At 61.6% G+C, this 18926-nt stretch overlaps 1 protein-coding gene across 4 annotated transcripts; it reads right to left on the reverse strand.

Annotated features, from left to right (window-relative positions):
• Window positions 1–23: 23 nt before the first annotated feature.
• On the reverse strand, window positions 24–18424 carry PHF8 (PHD finger protein 8). 4 transcript variants are annotated; one of them, XM_068178647.1, is made up of 22 exons: window positions 18193–18424; window positions 16989–17074; window positions 16081–16189; window positions 14644–14653; window positions 14340–14490; window positions 13807–13948; window positions 13171–13357; window positions 12709–12871; window positions 11708–11795; window positions 11357–11463; window positions 10354–10445; window positions 9772–9861; window positions 9301–9468; window positions 9079–9164; window positions 8549–8700; window positions 7955–8040; window positions 6764–6876; window positions 5500–5750; window positions 4319–4414; window positions 2980–3089; window positions 1382–1760; window positions 24–765 (listed from the first exon to the last, which is right to left on the reverse strand). In XM_068178647.1, the coding sequence occupies exons 1-22, from the start codon at window positions 18288–18290 to the stop codon at window positions 677–679; spliced, it is 2853 nt and encodes a 950-aa protein (XP_068034748.1). In that variant the 5' UTR covers window positions 18291–18424; the 3' UTR covers window positions 24–676. The 4 variants fall into 4 exon arrangements, with proteins under 4 accessions (XP_068034748.1, XP_068034749.1, XP_068034747.1 ...); XM_068178648.1 differs by lacking the exon at window positions 14644–14653 and having other exon boundaries at window positions 6797–6876; window positions 14340–14500; XM_068178646.1 differs by lacking the exon at window positions 14644–14653 and having other exon boundaries at window positions 14340–14500; window positions 18193–18423.
• Between the last annotated feature and the right edge of the window lie 502 nt (window positions 18425–18926).

Raw genomic sequence — 18926 nt, forward strand, 5'->3', positions numbered from 1 at the left:
GGGCATTTTTCACCAATTTCGGGTTTTTTCTTTTTTTTTCCTTTTTTTTATTCTACAAATACAAAAGGAGGGGGGGCGGGGCCGCGGCCTCCGGACACGCCTACAAAACAGGGGCAGCCAATAGGAAGCGGCCCCGCCCCATCAATCAACCTGAAAACACTTTGGGGGGGGAACAAAAAAAAAAAAAAAAAACCCAGCGGAAAGATGGCTCCGCCCCTCCCGCAGCTGTGGGGCGGGGCTTGTCCAATCGCCTGAGCTCCTGGAGGCGGGAAATGGGAAAGCCCCGCCTCCTTTCCATCCACACCAATGGGAAGGCGGGAACCGTGGTGGGCAGAGCCAGGATTCAGCTCCACCCTCTGTGGGCGTGGTTTTTTAGCTATGTGGGCGTGGTTTGAGGTTACCGTGCCCATTTTACCCTACATGACCAGTGGGCGTGGCTTGGACTGTGATACGGCGTGGTCTCAGATGACTCCGCATCGTGGGCGTGGCCCCAGAGGGGTCAGGTGGAGCCACACCTCAAGGGGTGGGGCCTACAACAAGCCACGCCTTTTTAGCGAGCATGTTCTGATGGGTGTGGTCCTGTCGTGCCCCGCCCCCTTTCTGCAGCAGCCCCGCCCATAGTTCATTGTTCAGCCTGCAGTGGGCCGAGCCTGGCAGGGCGTGGCCGGCCCCGCCCTCAGAGCAGCAGTTTCCCGTTGCGGTGGATTTTGAGGATGCGGCCCAGGCGCTGCTTGGCTGTGGCCAAACCCTTCCGGGGGCGCTTCCCTGCGGGCGGGGCAGAATGTCACCGGGACTGGGGGGACAGAGACCCCTCCCCAAAACCACCCCGGATCCCCCCGAAAATCACATCAGACCCCCCCAGATACGCAGACAACCCCCAAAAACCCCTCAGACCAACCCAAACCCTCCTCAAAACCACTCAGCTCCCCCTGAACCCCCCCAAATCCCCTCAGACCCTGCCCAAAACCCCCCTACAGCACCGAGACCCCCCCAAAGACCCCCCAAGCCCCATACAAATCCCCCCCAAATCCCCTGAGACCCTGCCCAAAACCCCCCTACAGCACCGAGACCCCCCCTAAAAACCCCCCAAGCCCCATACAAATCCCCCCAAATCCCCTCGGACCCTGCCCAAAACCCCCCTACAGCACCGAGACCCCCCCCAAAAACCCCCCAAGCCCCATACAAATCCCCCCAAATCCCCTCAGACCCTGCCCAAAACCCCCCTACAGCACCGAGACCCCCCCCAAAAACCCCCCAAGCCCCATACAAATCGCCCCAAATCCCCTCAGACCCCCCCCCCCAAAAAAAACTCCCCTGGGCAGCCTCCCCAAATCCCCTCCGATATCCCCAAAATCCCCTCGGACCCCCCCAAACCCCTCACCGTGGCTGGGGGGGGCCGTTCCGGGGGGCCCCCGGCGCTGGCTCAGGAACACCCCCGGGGCCATGGGGGTGGGGGCGCGGCCGGGCTGAGCCCCGGGGAGGGGTCCCGGCCCCCCCGGCCGCGCCGTGTACTCGTGGTCAGCCAGGCTGGGGGGGTACGGCGGCTCCGGGGGGGGCTCCGGCGGGGGCTCGGCCTCGGCTTCGCCCCCCCCCAGCTCCGCCTCAGGCTCCGCGTCCCCCTCGGGCTCGGCTTCGGGGTCTTCGTCTTCCTCATCTTCCTCCTCCTCCTCTTCTTCCTCCTCCTCTTCTTCCTCGGGGGAGGGGGGCGAGGGGGGGCGGCGCTTGGCAGGGCCCTTCCTGCGCTGCAGCTTCCGGTGCTCCTGGGGGGTCGGCGGGGGTGGATTTATGGGGGAGTTTGGGGGGTCTGAGGGAGAATTATGGGGGTTTGGGGGGTCGGGGGGAATTTATGGGGGAGTTTGGGGGGTCTGAGGGGGATTTATGGGAATTTATGGGGGAGTTTGGGGGGTCTGAGGGGGATTTATGGGAATTTATGGGGGAGTTTGGGGGGTCTGAGGGGGAATTATGGGGTTTCTGGGGTCTGAGGGGGATTTGGGGGGGTTTGGGGGGGTCGGCGGTGGATTTATGGGGGTTTGGGGGGTCTGAGGGGGAATTATGGGGGTTTGGGGGGAATTTATGGGGGAGTTTGGGGGGTCTGAGGGGGATTTATGGGGATTTGGGAGGGTTGGGGGTGGATTTATGGGGGAGTTTGGGGGGTCTGAGGGGGAATTATGGGGGAGTTTGGGGGTCTGAGGGGGATTTGGGGGGGTTTGGGGGGAATTTATGGGGGAGTTTGGGGGGTCTGAGGGGGATTTATAGGGGAGTTTGGGGGGACTGAGGGGGATTTATGGGGGAGTTTGGGGGGTCTGAGGGGGATTTATGGGAATTTATGGGGGAGTTTGGGGGGGTCTGAGGGGGATTTATAGGGGAGTTTGGGGGGATTTGTGGGGGAGTTTGGGGGGGTCTGAGGGGTCAGGTGGGGATTTATGGGGGGGTTTAGGGGGATTGGAGAGGGATTTGTGGGGGTTTAATGGGGTCACAGGGGTTTTGTGGGGGTCAGAAGAGGATTTATGGGGGAGTTTGGGGGTCTGAGGGAGGTTTATGGGGGAGTTTGGGGCATCTGAGGGGGATTTATGGGGGAGTTTGGGGCATCTGAGGGGGATTTATGGGGGAGTTTGGGGGGTCTGGGGGGATTTATGGGGGTGTTTGGGGGGTGCTGTAGGTCTAAAGAGGAGTTTGAGGGGATCTCATCACTCCAACCCCCCTGAACTCCCTCCCCCCACCAAACCCCAAATCTCCCCCCTGCCGTTCTCCCCACCGTTCCTCCCAGTTCCTCCCAGTGCTCCCAGTTCACCTGCTGGGCCAGTTTGGAAGCCCCAAATCCCCCCCCTCCCCCGACAATCCCAAAATCACCCCCAAAATCACCCCCAAAACCTCCTGAACTCGCCTCAAACCCTCCCCGGACCCCCCAAAATGCCCCCACCCCGCCCCCCCCAGACCCCAAACCATCCCTCCCAGTTCCTCCCAGTGCTCCCAGTTCACCTGCTGGGCCAGTTTGGCAGCGGCTGCTGCCAGCCCGGTCTCCACCGAGGCCACGCGCGTCCCCTCCCGCACCGGGCGGCTCTGCCGGGGCAGCGACGGCGTCACCCGGGCTGGGGACACCCCAAAGTCAGACACGGAACAGGGGGGACACCCCAAAATCCAACATGGAATAAAGGGGGACACCCCAAAGTCAGACACGGAACAGGGGGGACACCCCAAAATCCAACATGGAATAAAGGGGGACACCCCAAAATCAGACATGGAATAAAGGGGACACCCCAAAATCCAACATGGAATAAAGGGGGACACCCCAAAACGAAACAGGGAATAAAGGGGGACACCCCAAAGTCAGACATAGCAAAGGGGACACCCCAAAATCAAACACGGAATAAAGGGGGACACCCCAAAGTCAGACACGGAACAGGGGGGACACCCCAAAATCCAACATGGAATAAAGGGGGACACCCCAAAATCAAACATAGAATAAAGGGGGACACCCCAAAGTCAGACATGGAATAAAGGGGGACACCCCAAAATCAGACACGGAACAGGGGGGACACCCCAAAATCCAACATGGAATAAAGGGGGACACCCCAAAGTCAGACACAGAACAGGGGGGACACCCCAAAATCAGATATGGCAAAGGGGACACCCCAAAATCCAACATGGAATAAAGGGGGACACCCCAAAGTCAGAAACGGAACAGGAGGAACACCCCAAAATCAAACATGGAACAGGGGGGGACACCCCAAAATCCAACATGGAATAAAGGGGGACACCCCAAAGTCAAACATGGCAAAGGGGGACACCCCAAAATCAGGGCACAAATAAAGGTGGATACCACAAAATCTGACATAGAAGCAAAGGGGACACCCCAAAATCAGACACTGAATGGGGGGACACCCCAAAATCCGAGCATGGAACAAATGGGAGACACCCCAAAATCAGACAGGACAAAGCGGGACACCCCAAAATCAGAGCATGGAGCAAGGGGGACGCCTCAAAATCAGAGCTCAAATAAAGGGGGACACCCCAGAGTCAGCCAAGGCAAAGGGGGACACCCCAAAATCAGAACATGAAACAAATAGGGGACACCCCAAAATCAGACTCCAAACAAGGCAGGAGGGACCCCAAATCAGCCCCTGCCCCGAAGGAATGGGAGCTGGGGATCCCCAGGGACCCCAAATCCCACCCCAGGTCCCCTCAAATCCCCCACACTTCCTAAAAACCCCCCAAAACTCACCCCAAACCACCCCGTCCTGCCCCAGGGACCCCCAAAATCTCCGAATTTCCTCCCAAACCCTCCCCCCCCCCCCCCCCCCGAGGACCCCCCCCAAACCTTTGGGGCTCCAGGGGGCGTCGTCCGTCACCTTCTTCTTTTTGGGGAGCGATTTTAGGGCGGGGTCATCCTCGTCCGACTCCAGCGAGGGGTAAACTGGGGGGGGAATTGGGACAGAAAAAATGGGGTTCAGGGGGGTCCTGGGGGCAGGAAAAGGGGAGTTCAGGAGGATTCCACCACGGCCTGGGAGTGTTTTTGGGGTGCTCTGAGGTGATTTTGGGGGCTTTTGGGGTATTTCTGCGATATTTTGTGTGTTTTTGGGGGCGCTTTTGGGGGTATTTTTAGGATGTTTTGGGGGTCACGCTCACTGTACTCAGCATCCTTGAAGCAGGGTGGTTTTGGGGTGTTTTTTGGGGTGTTTTGGGGTGTTTTTTGGGATGTTTTTTAGGATTTTTTTGGGATGTTTTGGGGTGTTTTTTGGTGTCACACTCACTGTACTCAGCATCCTTGAAGCAGGGTGATTTTGGGGTGTTTTGGCGTGTTTTTTGGGGTGGTTTTGGGGTGTTTTTTGGGATGTTTTTTGGGATGTTTTGGGGTGTTTTTTGGGGTGTTTTTGGGGTCACACTCACTGTACTCAGCGTCCTTGAAGCACGGTGGTTTTGGGGTGTTTTTTGGGGTGGTTTTTGGGATGTTTTGGGATGTTTTTTGGGGTGGTTTTGGGGTCACACTCACTGTACTCAGCATCCTTGAAGCAGGGTGGTTTTGGGGTGGTTTTGGGGTGTTTTTTAGGATGTTTTGGGGTGGTTTTTGGGGTGTTTTTGGGGTCACACTCACTGTACTCAGCATCCTTGAAGCAGGGTGGTTTTGGGATGTTTTTTGGGATGATTTTTAGGATGTTTTTTGGGGTGTTTTTTGGGGTGGTTTTTGGGGTCACACTCACTGTACTCAGCGTCCTTGAAGCAGAGTGGTTTTGGGATATTTTTTGGGGTGTTTTTTGGGGTCACACTCACTGTACTCAGCGTCCTTGAAGCAGAGTGGTTTTGGGATATTTTTTGGGGTGTTTTTTGGGGTGTTTTTTGGGGTCACACTCACTGTACTCAGTGTCCTTGAAGCAGGGTGGTTTTGGGGTGGTTTTGGGGTGTTTTTTGGGGTCACACTCACTGTACTCAGCATCCTTGAAGCAGGGTGGTTTTGGGGTGGTTTTGGGGTGTTTTTTGGGGTGTTTTTGGGGTCACACTCACTGTACTCAGCGTCCTTGAAGCAGGCCCCCAGGCTGTCCTGCTCGTCCAGGCTCCCCTCGGCCTCGCTGTCGGTGCTCCGGGGGGCGGGGGGGGCTCTGCGGGGCCCCCCAGACCCCCCAGGACCCCCCCTTTCGGTGCCCCCGCCCCCTCCCCACCAGTTTGGGGGTCCCAGGGGGGTCCCCGCGGGCAGGTTGGCCATACAGAGCATGCCCTGGATGGCCTCACGCGTGCTGGGGGAGGCGGGGGCCTCGCTGGGGGGAAAAAAAGGGAAAAAAAGGGGGAAAATGGGGGTTTGGGGGGGGTCACGGCACATTCAGGATCCTCAAATTGAGGAGAGACAGCCCCAAAAGGAGATGGAGAGGGGCAAAGTGAGCCCAGCCACAGAAATGACCCCCAGAACTCCCCAGGAACCCCAAATAACCCCAAAACCCCAACGCCTGACCCCAAATAACCCCCAGGAACTGCAAAACCCAACCCGGGAACCCAAATAACCCCCAGGGAATCCAAATAACCCCCAGGGACCACCCCAAAACACAACCTGGGACCCCAAATAACCCCAAAACCCAACCCCAAATAACCCCCAGAAACCCCAAAACCCAACCCAGGACCCCAAATAACCCCCAGGAACCCCAAAACCCAAGCCAGGAACCCAAATAACCCCCAGGGAACCCAAATAACCCCCAGGGACCACCCCAAAACACAACCTGGGACCCCAAATAACCCCAAACCCCAATGCCTGACCCCAAATAACCCCCAGGAACCCCAAAACCCAACCCAGGACCCCAAATAACCCCCAGGGAACCCAAATAACCCCCAGGGACCACCCCAAAACACAACCTGGGACCCCAAATAACCCCAAAACCCAATGCCTGACCCCAAATAACCCCCAGGAACCCCCGCAAGCCAAACCCCAGCTCCCCCAAAAGCACCTGGGGACCCCCCCAGATATCTGGGGATCCCCAAAATCAGCCCAGCATCCCCTTAAAGCTCCCCGGGACCCCAAAACCCAAGCACAGCCCTCCCAAAACATTTGGGGAGCCCCCCAAAAGCCCCTCAAATCCCTCCCCCAGCCATGGGGACCCCCAAATCCAGCCCAGCTCCTGCTCAAAGTCCCCCAGAGACCCCCAAAACCCAACCCATGACCCCAAATAACCCCCAGGGAATCCCAAAACCCAACCCCAGCCCCACAGCTGCCCCCCAAAATCCCCCAGGGATCCCTCCCAGACCCCTCAAACCCAGCCCAGCCCCCCAGGCCCCCCCAAACCTGAGCTGGGGGTACTCGGAGCCCCCCACTTGCCGGCTGGCCTTGAGCAGGTCCAGGATCCCGGCGCTGCCCCCCGCGCCCCCCTCGTCCTCCTCGTCCGTGGTGTAATCCTCCTGTGGATCAGGGGGTCAGAAACACCCCAAAAACACCCCAAAACCACCCCAAAAACACCCCAGTCCGTGGTGTAATGCTCCTGGGGATCAGGGCGTCAGAAACACCCCAAAAACACCCCAAAAACACCCCAAAAACAACCCCAGTCCGTGGTGTAATGCTCCGGGGGATCAAGGGGTCAGAAACACCCCAAAAACCACCCCAAAAACACCCCAAAAACAACCCCAGTCCGTGGTGTAATGCTCCTGGGGATCAGGGCGTCAGAAACACCCCAAAAACACCCCAAAAACACCCCAAAAACACCCCAAAAACAACCCCAGTCCGTGGTGTAATGCTCCGGGGGATCAAGGGGTCAGAAACACCCCAAAAACCACCCCAAAAACACCCCAAAAACAACCTCAGTCCGTGGTGTAATCCTCCTGGGGATCAGGGGGTCAGAAACACCCCAAAAACACCCCAAAAATACACAAAACATCCCAAAAACACCCCAAAAGCCACCCCAGTCCGTGGTGTAATCCTCCTGGGGAAAAAGGCATCAGAAACATCCAAAAATAACCAAAATCACCTCAAAAATATCCCAAAATACCCCAAAAACAACCCCAGTCTGTGTTGCAATCCTCCTGGGGTGCAGGAGATCAGAAACATCCCCCCCAAAACCCCAAAACCCTCCAATCTCTGTTTTCAGGGTGTCCCCCCCAAAAGCCCCCCAGGACACCCCCAGTTCCCTTAAACCCCACCAAAACCCCCAGAGCCCCCCAAAATCCCCCCTAATACCCCCATGGATCCCCCAAAAACCCCCCCAAAAGCCCCCCCAGGACACCCCCAGTTCCCTTAAACCCCACCAAAACCCCCAGAGCCCCCCAAAATCCCCCCATGGATCCCCCAAAAACCCCCCCAAAAGCCCCCAGGACACCCCCAGTTCCCTTAAACCCCACCAAAACCCCTAGAGCCCCCCAAAATTCCCCCTAATACCCCCATGGATCCCCCAAAAACCCCCCCAAAAGCCCCCCAGGACACCCCCAGTTCCCTTAACCTCCCCAGAGCCCCCCAGAACCCCCCCGGGGTCGCCCCCAGACCCACCTCGATGTCAAAGTCGACCTCTCCTGGCTCCCGCACCCGGTTGGGGTCGGAGCAGGGCTTGGCCCGGGGCAGCTTCCGGGGGAGCCCTGGGGACACCCCAAAAACGGGATTGGGAATTGGGGTCACCCCAGAAATCAGGATTGGGGTCACCCCAAAAATGGGATTGGGGTCACCCCAAAAACAGGGACTGGGGTCACCCCAAAAATGGGATTGGGGTCACCCCAAAAACAGGGACTGTGGTCACCCCGGGAATGGGGATTGGGGGAACACCCCAAGGACGGGGATTGGGGTCAGACCCCAGAAATGAGGGTTTGGGGGGGATTGGGGTCATTTTAGGGATGTTTCGGGACAGCTGTGGGGCTAGATTTTGGGGTGTCCTAGGGGGTGTTTTAGGGCCAGGTTTGGGGTAGTTTTGGAGACATTTTGGGGCTGGTTTTGGGATGTTTTGGGGTACCTACAGGGCAGGCAGTGGGGCATTTTTGGGGTCAGGTTCAGGGTGGTTTCCGAGCTGTTTTTGGGGTTGTTTTGGGGTTGTTTTTGGGATGTTTTGGGGTTGCTTTGGGGATGTTTGGGGGATGTTTCTGGGGTACCCACGGGGCAGGCGGCGCGGGCCCCGCCGCGGGGGGGTCTCGTCGATCTGCAGCTCCTCCTCCGAGTCCAGGTCCAGGGGGGAGCTGGGGGGGGAGCAGGGGGGGGATGGGGGGGGCCGGGACCCCCAGAGCCCCCCGGGGCGGCTGCGGCGGGGCCTGAGGGGGAGGGGCGTCAGGGGGACCCCCCCAAACCCCTTTGGGACCCCTCCCTGACCCCCCAAACTCCCCTGAACCCCCAAAACCATCCCAGAACCCCTCCAGCCCCCCCACCAAACTCCTCTGGGATCCCCATGAGCCCCAAAATCCATCCCCCAAACCCCTCTAGGACCCCCCAAATTCACCTCAGAACACTCTCAGCCCCCCCTAAATTCCCTTTGGGACCCCTCCAGTGCCCCCCCGCCAAAACCCTTTGGATTCCTCCCAAGTCCCTCCAGCCCCCTAAACCCCCCTAGGACCCCCCCCCAAAATCCTCTCTCAGACCCCCCAAAATCCCCCAGTGCCCCCCCAAACCCCCCAGTGCTCCCCATTCCTCACCGAGCCCCCCCGTTGGCCAGCAGGATCTGGGGGTCCCCCTCGGAGTCGGGGTCCGTCTCCTCCGGGCTGGAGCTGGGGGGGTCAACCTGGGGGGGACACCTCAAGATTTGGGGGGAGGGGACCCCCATATCCACCCTCCCCATCCCCCCAAATCCACCCCTCCCCCAGTGCCCCCCCCCTGTTCCTCCCAGTCCCTCCCAGTAGCTCCCAGTCTCCCCTCACCTCCTCATCCTCCTCAGGGGGGGCCGGGGGGGGGTTTGGGGTTCCCCCCTCGTCGGAGGCGCGGGAGTTGGGGGGAGGCTTGCGGGGCCCCCCTTTTTTGGGGGCTGGGACCCCCCAGGGGGGCCCGAAGGGGGTCCCCGACATCCCCGTGCTCTGCTGGAACAGCTCCTGTGGGGAAGGGATACAGAGCTCCCAGTATGTCCCAGTTCCTCCCAGTAACCCTAAAACCTTCTCGGAACCCCTCCCAGTACCCCCAGTACCCCTCCCAGTGGCTCCCCAGTTCCCCCAGTTGCTCCCAGTCCCTTCCCAGTGCACTTCAACTCCCTCCCAGTGCGCCCTCGTTCCACCCCAGTGCCCCCCAGTCCCCCCGCAGTCACTCCCGGTGCCCCCCCATTCCATCTCAGTGCCCCCCCCAGCTGTTCCCAGTGCCCCTCCAGTCCTCCCCAGTCCCTCCCAGTGCTCCCAGTTCACCTCTGCCAGCCGGATCTCCCTGCCCAGTTCCTTGACCAGCTGCCCCGGCCGGACGGTCTCGGGGATCTCCTGCTCATGCTCTGCCAGGACCTGGGGCGGGGGGGGGAAAAGGGTTAAAATGGGGGTGGGGGGGAAAGGGTTAAAATCAGGGGGACCCCAAACCCGGGGAACCCCAAAACCTCCCCCAACAAAACCTCCCACCCCTGCGTCCCCCCAGAGCCCCCCAAAATCCCTCAGAACCCCCCCAAAATTGCTTTGAGCCCCATAAAAAAAACCCTTGAAACGCTCCCAAATTCCTTTGGACCCCCCCAAAATTCTTTTGAACCCCCCCTCCCCCCCAGAATCCCTCTGGACACCCCAAAACCTCTCGGGACCCTCCCAAAATCCCATTGAACACCCCCCCCAAAACCGCTCGGGACCCCCCCAAAATCCTTTTGAACCCCGCCTCCCCAGAATCCCTCTGGACACCCCAAAATCCCTCAGAACCCTCCCAAAGTCTTTTTGAACCCCCCCAAAACCTCTCGGGACCCTCCCAAAATCCCATTGAAGCCCCCCCAAAACCCCTCGGGACCCCCCCCAAACCTCTCGGCGGGTCCAGGCTCGGAAGGCCCCGGTCAGGGCTCGGGCTCCCAGCACCAAATAGGCTGCGGGGTGCCGGCGGTTCTCCCGCAGCCCTGCGCCCCAAAATCCACAGGTTGGGATGGGAACCACAGGGACACCCCAAAAATCAGGATGGGAAACTCAGGGACATCCCCAAATTTGGGGATGGGACCCCCCCCCATCCCAGAACCCTCCTGGGGGGAGTTTGGGGATTCCCCAACCCCCCCCCAGATAGGTTTAAAGCCCCCACCCGATGGGTTTGCAGCCCCCCAAGCCCCCTCAGTCGGGTTTAAACCCTCCCAGTTAGGTTTAAAGCCCCCCCAGATAAGTTCAAAGCCCCCTAAGTTGGGTTTAAACCCTCCCAGTTAGGTTTAAAGCCCCCCCAGATAAGTTCAAAGCCCCCTAAGTTGGGTTTAAACCCCCCGGGATGGGTTTAGAGCCCCCTCAGATGTGTTTAAACCCCCCCAGACAGGTTTAAACCCCCCCAAGTGGGTTTAAACCCCCCCCAGAAGAGTTTAAACCCCCCCAAGTGGGTTCCCAGCCCCCCCAGATGGGTTTAAACCCCCCCCCAAGTGGGTTCCCAGCCCCCCCAGGTGGGTTAAAATCCCCCCAGATGGATTCCCAGCCCCCCTAGACAGGTTTAAACCCCCCCAAGTGGGTTCCCAGCCCCCCCAGGTGGGTTTAAACCCCCCCAGACAGGTTTAAACCCCCCCAAGTGGGTTCCCAGCCCCCCCAGGTGGGTTTAAACCCCCCCAGACAGGTTTAAACCCCCCCAAGTGGGTTCCCAGCCCCCCCAGGTGGGTTAAAATCCCCCCAGATGGATTCCCAGCCCCCCTAGACAGGTTTAAACCCCCCAAGTGGGTTCCCAGCCCCCCCAGGTGGGTTTAAACCCCCCAAGTGGGTTCCCAGACCCCCCCCCCAGAGAGATTTTAAGCCCGCCCAGGTGGGTTTTAAGCCCCCCCAGCCCCCCAGGAGGGGCACCCACCTCGGAAGGTGTCCAGCAGGTGCCTCCCCACGTACCAGCAGATGGTCTCGAAATTGGGGAACTTGGCCAGGTCGGGGGTGTTGAGGCGGCGCTGCAGCTCGTACGCCCTGGGGGGGTTTTGGGGCTCAGGAGGGGATTTGGGGGGGGCCACAGGCACCCCACAACACCTGCTGGGCTGAAGGCCCCCTAAAACTCTCCTGGCACCCCCAAACTCTCACCCAGCCCCCCTCCCCCCAAACCCTCCCACACTCCCCTCCATTTCCCTCAAGCCCTCCCCAAAAACGCCCCCAAACACCCCCAAAACCCGGTCAAAACCCCCAAAGCCCCCCCACCACCCCCCCCACAGCCCACCTGAGCTGCATGCCGATGTTGAGGCTGTGCAGGAAATGCCCCCCAAAGGCCAGCGAGTCCACGGGGGTCAGCACGGCGTGGATCCAGCCTGGGGACAGGCACAGGGAACTGGGGCAACTGGGGGGACTGGGACAGGCACGAGCAACTGGGAGAACTGGGAGCACTGGGAGGGGCACTGGGATCCACTGGAAAAGGAGCGGCTCGTTGGGGGGTGTTAAGGAAGTTTGGGTGTTACTGGGAGTTACTGGGAGTTACTGGGAGCCCTTGACTGACCCCCATCCCCACCAGGAGACACTGGGGGGGGGGTCCCCGAGGCCACCAAACGCTCACCTGGTGACACAGGCGACGCTGGGGGTGTGTTTGGGGTCTGGCACAGGTGGCACAGGTGGCACTGGGGGTCTCTGTCCCTTGCACAGGTGACACTGGGGATGTGTTTGGGGTCTGGCACAGGTGGCACTGGGGGTGTCTCTCCTTGGCACAGGTGACACTGGGGATGAGTTTGGGGTCTGGCACAGTAACACAGGTGGCACTGGGGGTCCCTGTCCCTTGCACAGGTGACACTGGGGATGAGTTTGGGGTCTGGCACAGTAACACAGGTGGCACTGGGGGTCCCTGTCCCTTGCACAGGTGACACTGGGGATGAGTTTGGGGTCTGGCACAGGTAACACAGGTGGCACTGGGGGTCCCTGTCCCTGGCACAGGTGACACTGGGGATGAGTTTGGGGTCTGGCACAGGTGGCACAGGTGGCACTGGGGGTCTCTGTCCCTTGCACAGGTGACACTGGGGATGTGTTTGGGGTCTGGCACAGGTGGCACAGGTGGCACTGGGGGTCCCTGTCCCTTGCACAGGTGACACAGGTGACACTGGGGGTGTGTTTGGGGTCTGGCACAGATGACACTGGGGGTGTCTCTCCTTGGCACAGGTGACACTGGGGATGTGTTTGGGGTCTGGCACAGGGGGCACGGAGATTGTGCCCAGGTGTCCCCGAGCCCCCCCTCACCTGTGGGGATGAAGAGGGTCTGGCCCTGGCGCAGGTGGCACCGGAAGCACCGATCCACCTGGTCCCCGAAGAAGAGCTCGGGCTGGTTCCGGGAGCTGCTCCAGGCCTCGAACAGCGCCAGGTTGGCGGCCGAGGGACGCGCCAGGTAAAAGATCTGCTCGCCCTGGGGCACAGGTGAGGGCAGGTGAGGGGGACACGCGGGGCAGGTAAGAGTGCCAGGTTCGGTTCCCCCAAAAATCGCCCAAACCCCCTCTAAAACCCCCCAAACCCTCTCTACAACCCCCAAATCCCCTACAAACTCCTCCTCGTACCCTGAGCACGAGATACAAGGCCAAGGTGCCCCCGCAGTCGATGTGGAAGTCCGTGTGGCCCAACACCCCCAGCCCCAATACCCCCAACCCTGTAACTCCTCCCAAAACCCCTATAAGCCCCCCAAAACCTCCCACAAACCCCCCCTCATACCTTGAGCACGTGGTACCAGGCCGAGGTGCCCCCGCAGTCGATGTGGAAGTCGCTGTAGCTGTCCTTGGCCCCCATCAGGCAGAATTTCTGCACGCTCGGCCGCTCCCGCGCCGACTCCCCCGGCCACAGGTTCTCCACCCACGAGAGCTTCCGCACGATCCGTGGGGTCTGCACCAGGTTCGACAGCCTGGGGCACCCCAAAAATGGGGGGTCAGGGGCTGGGGAACCTCCGCGTGGGTTTGGGGTACCCCAGGGTGGAGAGGATGCAGTGGGGGATGCCGAGGAGGGGCAGGATCTGGGATTTTGGGGGTCGTTGGCGGGGATGATCCAGGATTTTGGGGATCCCTGTGATTGGAGGAGAAGGAGGGGAAGGATTTGGGATTTTGGGGGTCCCTGTGGTTGGAGGAAGCAGGAGGGGAGGCACTGGGAAAGACTTGGAGCACTGAGAGGGACTGGGAAGCACCGATAACACTGGCAGGGACCGGGCACTACTGGGAGGCAAAAGGAGGGACTGGGAGTGCTGGGAAGGACTGGGAGAACTGGGAGTCATTGGGAAGGACTGGGAGTACTGGGAAGGACTGGGAGAACTGGGAGTACTGGGAAGGACTGGGAGAACTGGGAGTCACTGGGACCCACCGCGTGTCCGAGAACTCCAGGCCGGTGACGCTGAGGACGCGCTCGCGCCGGGGCCCCCCCAGGTAGGCCACGAAGTCCCCGAGGCGCATGCGCAGCTCGGCCTGGCGGCCCACGTCCAGCACGGCCACCACCTTGTCAGCCCCTGTGCGCCCCAAAACTGCCTGAGCACCCCAAAAACGGCTAGGGCGACCCCAGTAATCCCCCAAAACCTCCCTGCACACCCCAAAACCAGCTGGGAGACACCAAACTCCCCCCCCACCCCCCAAACCTCCATGTGCATCCCAAAATCTCCCTGAGCACCCTGAAAACAGCTGGGGGATCCCAAAAATCCCCCCCAAACTTTCCTGTGCACCCCAAACCCTGAACAGGGACCCTCTGGACCCTCACCCGTCCCCCCAGGACCCCCCAATACCGTGTAGCATACTAACAAGGGGATGAAGTTATGGGGGAACTCTGCCTCTACTGTGGGGTCCTGGGGACACCCCGATGCCCCCAGCCCCCCCAAAAAGCCCCCCGGCCCCCCCCAGACTGACCGACGTGGTGCAGGACGTCGCGGGGGGTGAAGGACGGCGGGGGCAGGGTCATGCCCAGCCCCTCGTGCCGTGCCACCAGGATGGGCACGCTGAAGCTGTTCTCCTCCAGGTACTCCACGGTCAGCTGGGCCCCGCTGGGCCGCAGCAGCACCTCGTCCGCGCTGGGGGCAGGGTGGGAGGGATGAGACCCCCCCAGGAGTGACCCAGGACCCCCATAGGGACCCCCACAGGGACCCCCCAATTCCTACAGGGACCCCCACAGGGATCACCCAACCCCTGAGCATTTGCTAGGCCACAGCAGCACCTTGTCCGCACTGGGGGGGCAGAGCAGGGGGGTGAGACCCCCAGGAGTGACCCCAGACCCCCACAGGGACCCCCTGACCCCCACAGGGACCCCCAACCCCTGAACGTTGGCTGGGCCACAGCAGCACCTGGTCCATGCTGGGGGACAGTGCAGGAGGGTGAGACCCCTGGGAGTGAGCAACACCCCCTGGACTGACCAACATCACCCAGAACCGACTGCCACTGGCACTGACCCTCACCTGTGCCAGGGTACAGCCGGACTGACCCTCACCCGTGCCACGGGTACAGCCGGACTGACCCTCACCCGTGCCAGGGGTACAGCCGGACTGACCCTCACCTGTGCCAGGGGTACAGCCACACTGACCCTCACCTGTGCCAGGGTACAGCCGGACTGACCCTCACCTGTGCCAGGGGTACAGCCGGACTGACCCTCACCTGTGCCAGGGGTACAGCCGGACTGACCCTCACCCGTGCCACGGGTACAGCCGGACTGACCCTCACCTGTGCCAGGGGTACAGCCACACTGACCCTCACCTGTGCCAGGGGTACAGCCGGACTGACCCTCACCTGTGCCAGGGGTACAGCCGGACTGACCCTCACCTGTGCCAGGGGTACACCCACACTGACCCTCACCCGTGCCAGGGTACAGCCGGACTGACCCTCACCTGTGCCAGGGGTACAGCCACACTGACCCTCACCTGTGCCAGGGGTACAGCCGGACTGACCCTCACCTGTGCCAGGGGTACAGCCGGACTGACCCTCACCAAGACTGACCCACACCTGGCACCGACCCACACCTGTGCCAGGGTACAGCCGGACTGACCCTCACCTGTGCCAGGGTACAGCCACACTGACCCTCACCTGTGCCAGGGTACAGCCGGACTGACCCTCACCTGTGCCAGGGTACAGCCACACTGACCCTCACCTGTGCCAGGGGTACAGCCACACTGACCCTCACCTGTGCCAGGGGTACAGCCACACTGACCCTCACCTGTGCCAGGGGTACAGCCACACTGACCCTCACCTGTGCCAGGGGTACAGCCGGACTGACCCTCACCTGTGCCAGGGTACAGCCACACTGACCCTCACCTGTGCCAGGGGTACACCCACACTGACCCTCACCTGTGCCAGGGGTACAGCCGGACTGACCCTCACCTGTGCCAGGGGTACAGCCACACTGACCCTCACCTGTGCCAGGGGTACAGCCGGACTGACCCTCACCTGTGCCAGGGTACAGCCGGACTGACCCTCACCCGTGCCAGGGGTACAGCCGGACTGACCCTCACCTGTGCCAGGGGTACAGCCACACTGACCCTCACCAAGACTGACCCACACCTGGCACTGACCCACACCTGGCACTGACCCACACCTGGCACTGAGCCCAGCCTGCTGCCCCTGCCCTCACCTGGCACCGACCCACACCTGCCCCTGCCCTCACCTGGGGAAGGTGCGGCCCCGCAGCTCCCGGATGAACTGGGCACTGCCGGTGCGGGCCGGACGGCCGGGGTCCTGCTCCGGGGCCTTGGCTGGGCCACGGCGCCGCTTCACTGCGGGACAGGGGGACACGGTGGGGACAGGGGGACACGGTGGGGACACACAGGGACAGGGGGACACGGTGGGGACACACAGGGACAGGGGGACACGGTGGGGACACACAGGGACAGGGGGACACGGTGGGGACACACAGGGACAGGGGGACACACAGGGACAGGGGGACACGGTGGGGACACACAGGGACAGGGGGACACGGTGGGGACACACAGGGACAGGGGGACACGGTGGGGACACACAGGGACAGGGGGACACACAGGGACAGGGGGACACGGTGGGGACACACAGGGACAGGGGGACACACAGGGACAGGGGGACACGGTGGGGACACACAGGGACAGGGGGACACGGTGGGGACAGGGGGACACGGTGGGGACACACAGGGACAGGGGGACACACAGGGACAGGGGGACACGGTGGGGACACACAGGGACAGGGGGACACGGTGGGGACAGGGGGACACAGTGGGGACACACGGGGACACGGCGGGGACGCACGGGGACAGGGGGACACGGTGGGGACAGGGGGACACGGTGGGGACACACAGGGACAGGGGGACACGGTGGGGACAGGGGGACACGGTGGGGACACACGGGGACACGGCGGGGACGCACGGGGACACGGCGGGGACGCACAGGGAACTGGGGACAGAGGAACACGGAGGGAGCCACAAGGAGCCCAGAGCATCTCCCCTTCCCCCATCCCAGTGCATCCCAGTCCCTCCCAGTGCCAGCCACTGACAGAGAGCCTCTGTCCCCCCATCCCAGTCCCCCCAGTCCCCCCAGTCCCACTCACTGACGGAAGGCCCCCTGAGCACGGCGCACTGGGGGCAGTGGTACAGGTCGATCTCCGCCGCCGCCTCCTCCTCCACCCCCACGCAGCTGTGGGGACACCCCAGTAACCACCAGACACCTCCCCAGTAACTCCCAGTGCCTCCCAGTAACCCCCAGTGCCTCCCAGTAACCACCAGACACCTCCCCAGTAACCCCCAATGCCTCCCAGTAACCACCAGACCCCTCCCCAGTAACTCCCAGTGCCTCCCAGTAACCCCCAGTGCCTCCCAGTAACCACCAGACCCCTCCCCAGTAACCCCCAGTGCCTCCCAGTAACCACCAGACACCTCCCCAGTAACCCCCAGTGCCTCCCAGTAACCACCAGACCCCTCCCCAGTAACCCCCATCACACCGCAGAACTCTCTTTGTACCTCCCAGTTCCTCCCAGTACCCTGTAGACCCCCCAAACTTCTCCCAGTGCCCTCCAGTACCACCCAGGCTTCTCCCAGTCCTTCCCAGTACCCCCTCAAGTCCCTTCCAGTAACCCTGGACTGCTCCCAGTCCCCCCCCGCACCCTCCAGATGCCTCCCAGTACCTCCCAGACTTGTCCCAGTCCTTCCCAGTGCCTCCCAGTACCCCCAGTCCCTCCCAGTCCTCCCCCAGTGCCTCCCAGTCCTCTCCAGCACCCTCCAGATGCTTCCCAGTACCTCCCAGACTTGTCCCAGTCCTTCCCAGACGTCTCCCAGTCCTCCCCCAGTGCCTCCCAGTACCCCCAGTCCCTCCCAGTCCTCTCCCAGTCCCCCCCAGCACCCTCCAGATGCCTCCCAGTACCCCCAGTCCCTCCCAGTCCTCCCCCAGTGCCTTCCAGTACCCCCCAGCACCCTCCAGATGCCTCCCAGTACCTCCCAGACTTGTCCCAGTGCCTCCCAGTACCCCCAGTCCCTCCCAGTCCTCCCCCAGTCCTCTCCCAGTCCCCCCCAGCACCCTCCAGATGCCTCCCAGTACCCCCAGTCCCTCCCAGTCCTCTCCCAGTCCCCCCCCCAGCACCCTCCAGATGCCTCCCAGTACCTCCCAGACTTGTCCCAGTGCCTCCCAGTACCCCCCAGTCCCTCCCAGTCCCCCCCAGCACCCTCCAGATGCCTCCCAGTCCCCCCCAGCACCATCCCAGCCCCCCCCAGTCCCATCCCAGCCCCTCCCCCGGTGCCCCCCAGTGCTCCCAGTCGCACCTGCCATGGAACCAGTCCTGGCAGCCATCGCACTCGATCATGAAGCGGGTCACGTCGTAGGGCAGGCGGCACAGGCAGTACACGGGCACCGAGGCCATGGCCGGGCCCCCGGGGCGACCCCCGACCCTACGGACCCCCGCGACCCCCCCCGGCCCGGGACATCCGCGCGCTGCCCGCCAGACCCCCGAAAATCCCCTCAAGGGAAAATAAAAAAAAAAAACAAAAAACCAAAAAATACCCTCAAGAACACTCCAAAGGCAGCCTCAAAAAGATCTCCAAAACAGCCTAAAAAAACCCCAGAAACAGCCTCAAAACCCCCCCAGAACACCCTCAGCAAAACCACAAAAACGGCCTCAAAAACACCCCCAAAACACCCCCCAGACAACTCCCTCAAAAAAAAAAAAAAAAAAAACTGAAAAAAAAACCCCCAAAATCAACTCCTAGGCTGCTCCCCTATAAACACCCCCAAAGCCCCCCCAAATGGCGGCCTGCGGAGGGCCCTGAGGGATAACTGGGGAGCAGAACCCCCCAAAAAAACCTGTATGGGCCGGGGGCACCCCAAAAAGGCCTGCGGAGACTTGGGATCCCCCTCAGGTATTGATGAGAGCCTGAGACCTCCCCCAAAAAGACCAAGATGAGTAGGGAGACCTCTCCAAGGGTCACCAGGGCACTGTGACCCCCTCCCCGAGGCTTTACAGGGCCCAGAGCCCCCCAAAAATGCGCCCACAGGGTGT

The sequence above is a fragment of the Anomalospiza imberbis genome, unplaced genomic scaffold, assembly GCF_031753505.1.
Source record: "Anomalospiza imberbis isolate Cuckoo-Finch-1a 21T00152 unplaced genomic scaffold, ASM3175350v1 scaffold_52, whole genome shotgun sequence".
In the NCBI taxonomy this organism is placed as follows: domain Eukaryota; kingdom Metazoa; phylum Chordata; class Aves; order Passeriformes; family Viduidae; genus Anomalospiza; species Anomalospiza imberbis.

What these genes read in the sequence shown, in the direction of transcription:
- PHF8 (XM_068178647.1), bottom strand. Translation starts at nt 18,290, where the DNA reads ATGGCCTCGGTGCCCGTGTACTGCCTGTGCCGCCTGCCCTACGACGTG. An exon ending in GAGCCTGGACCCGCCGAGAG is followed by an intron (nt 9,862 to 10,353) that starts GTTTGGGGGGGG and finishes CCCCCGCCCCAG; the next exon opens with GTCCTGGCAGAGCATGAGCA. An exon ending in AACGGCCCCCCCCAGCCACG is followed by an intron (nt 766 to 1,381) that starts GTGAGGGGTTTG and finishes CCCCGCCCGCAG; the next exon opens with GGAAGCGCCCCCGGAAGGGT.